General features: G+C 46.3%; 1 protein-coding gene across 1 annotated transcript in view; it reads left to right on the top strand.

Moving 5' to 3' along the window:
- The window catches only part of DLX5 (distal-less homeobox 5), a 4021-nt gene extending 3219 nt beyond the window's left edge, over positions 1 to 802 (top strand). The window contains exon 3 of the mRNA XM_006779271.2: positions 109 to 802. Coding sequence (XP_006779334.1) covers positions 109 to 438 — 330 coding nt within the window. The 3' untranslated portion in view covers positions 439 to 802. The remainder of the gene's footprint in view (positions 1 to 108) is intronic.
- Positions 803 to 1109: the final 307 nt, after the last annotated feature.

The following is a 1109-nucleotide window of genomic DNA, read 5'->3' as shown; positions in this document are numbered from 1 at the left end:
GGGGTCCGGTCCCCGGACAACAGGCCCGGAGACGCCAGGGCGGAGCCGCGGGGGGCCGAAGATGCCTCGGAGTGTTGCGGTAACCTGTGCCTTTGTTCCCCCACCCAGGTGAAAATCTGGTTTCAGAACAAAAGATCCAAGATCAAGAAGATCATGAAAAACGGGGAGATGCCCCCGGAGCACAGCCCCAGCTCTAGCGACCCCATGGCGTGTAACTCGCCGCAATCTCCGGCGGTGTGGGAGCCTCAGGGCTCGTCGCGCTCGCTCAGCCACCACCCTCATGCCCACCCTCCGACCTCCAACCAGTCCCCCGCGTCCAGCTACCTGGAGAACTCGGCTTCCTGGTACCCGAGCGCCGCCAGCTCGATCAATTCCCACCTGCCGCCGCCTGGCTCCTTACAGCACCCGCTGGCGCTGGCCTCCGGGACACTCTATTAGACCAGCCGCTTTCTCTCGCCATCTTTTTGGGGACTACTGTGTTTTGCTGTTTTAGAAAATCATAAAGAAAGGAATTCATATGGGGAAGTTTGGAAACCGGAAACAAAAAAAAAGATTCATGTGTAAAGCTTTTTTTTTTTTTTGCATGTAAGTTATTGCATTTCAAAGGACCCTGACCCCCTCCTTTTTTTACAGACACTTTTTTGCGCAACTGTGGACACTATCAATGGTGCCTTGAAATCTATGACCTCAACTTTTCAAAAGACTTTTTTCAATGTTGTTTTAACCATGTAAATAAGTGTAGATAGAGGAGTTAAACTGTATATTCTGGATAAATAAAATTATTTCGATCATGAAAGCAAAATGTTTCTTAAAAAAATACTTATTTGCCCCCCCCCCTCTTGTAATGGGCTAGCCACGTTTTATGCAGGCAATTAAAGACAGAGAAGGTCTGCAGAGATCCGAAAAGGAAAATAGAAATTGGGAGCTGCATGGATGCAGAATTTTACATGTTATATGTTCAATGTTACTTTATCTATATGTATATGTGGCCTGCTTATAGCACTGCTGTATAATATATATTTAGGTGTTTGGGTGGTTTTGGTTTTGTTTTTGGCCTAACCACAAAAAAAAGTTTAGATAATTTTAAGTTTAACCCCAAATTGTTTCAG

This window comes from Myotis davidii, unplaced genomic scaffold (assembly GCF_000327345.1).
Source record: "Myotis davidii unplaced genomic scaffold, ASM32734v1 scaffold187, whole genome shotgun sequence".
Lineage (NCBI taxonomy): Eukaryota > Metazoa > Chordata > Mammalia > Chiroptera > Vespertilionidae > Myotis > Myotis davidii.
The sequence above is the reverse complement of the archived record's forward strand: the minus strand, read 5'-3'. Positions and strand labels throughout refer to the sequence as shown.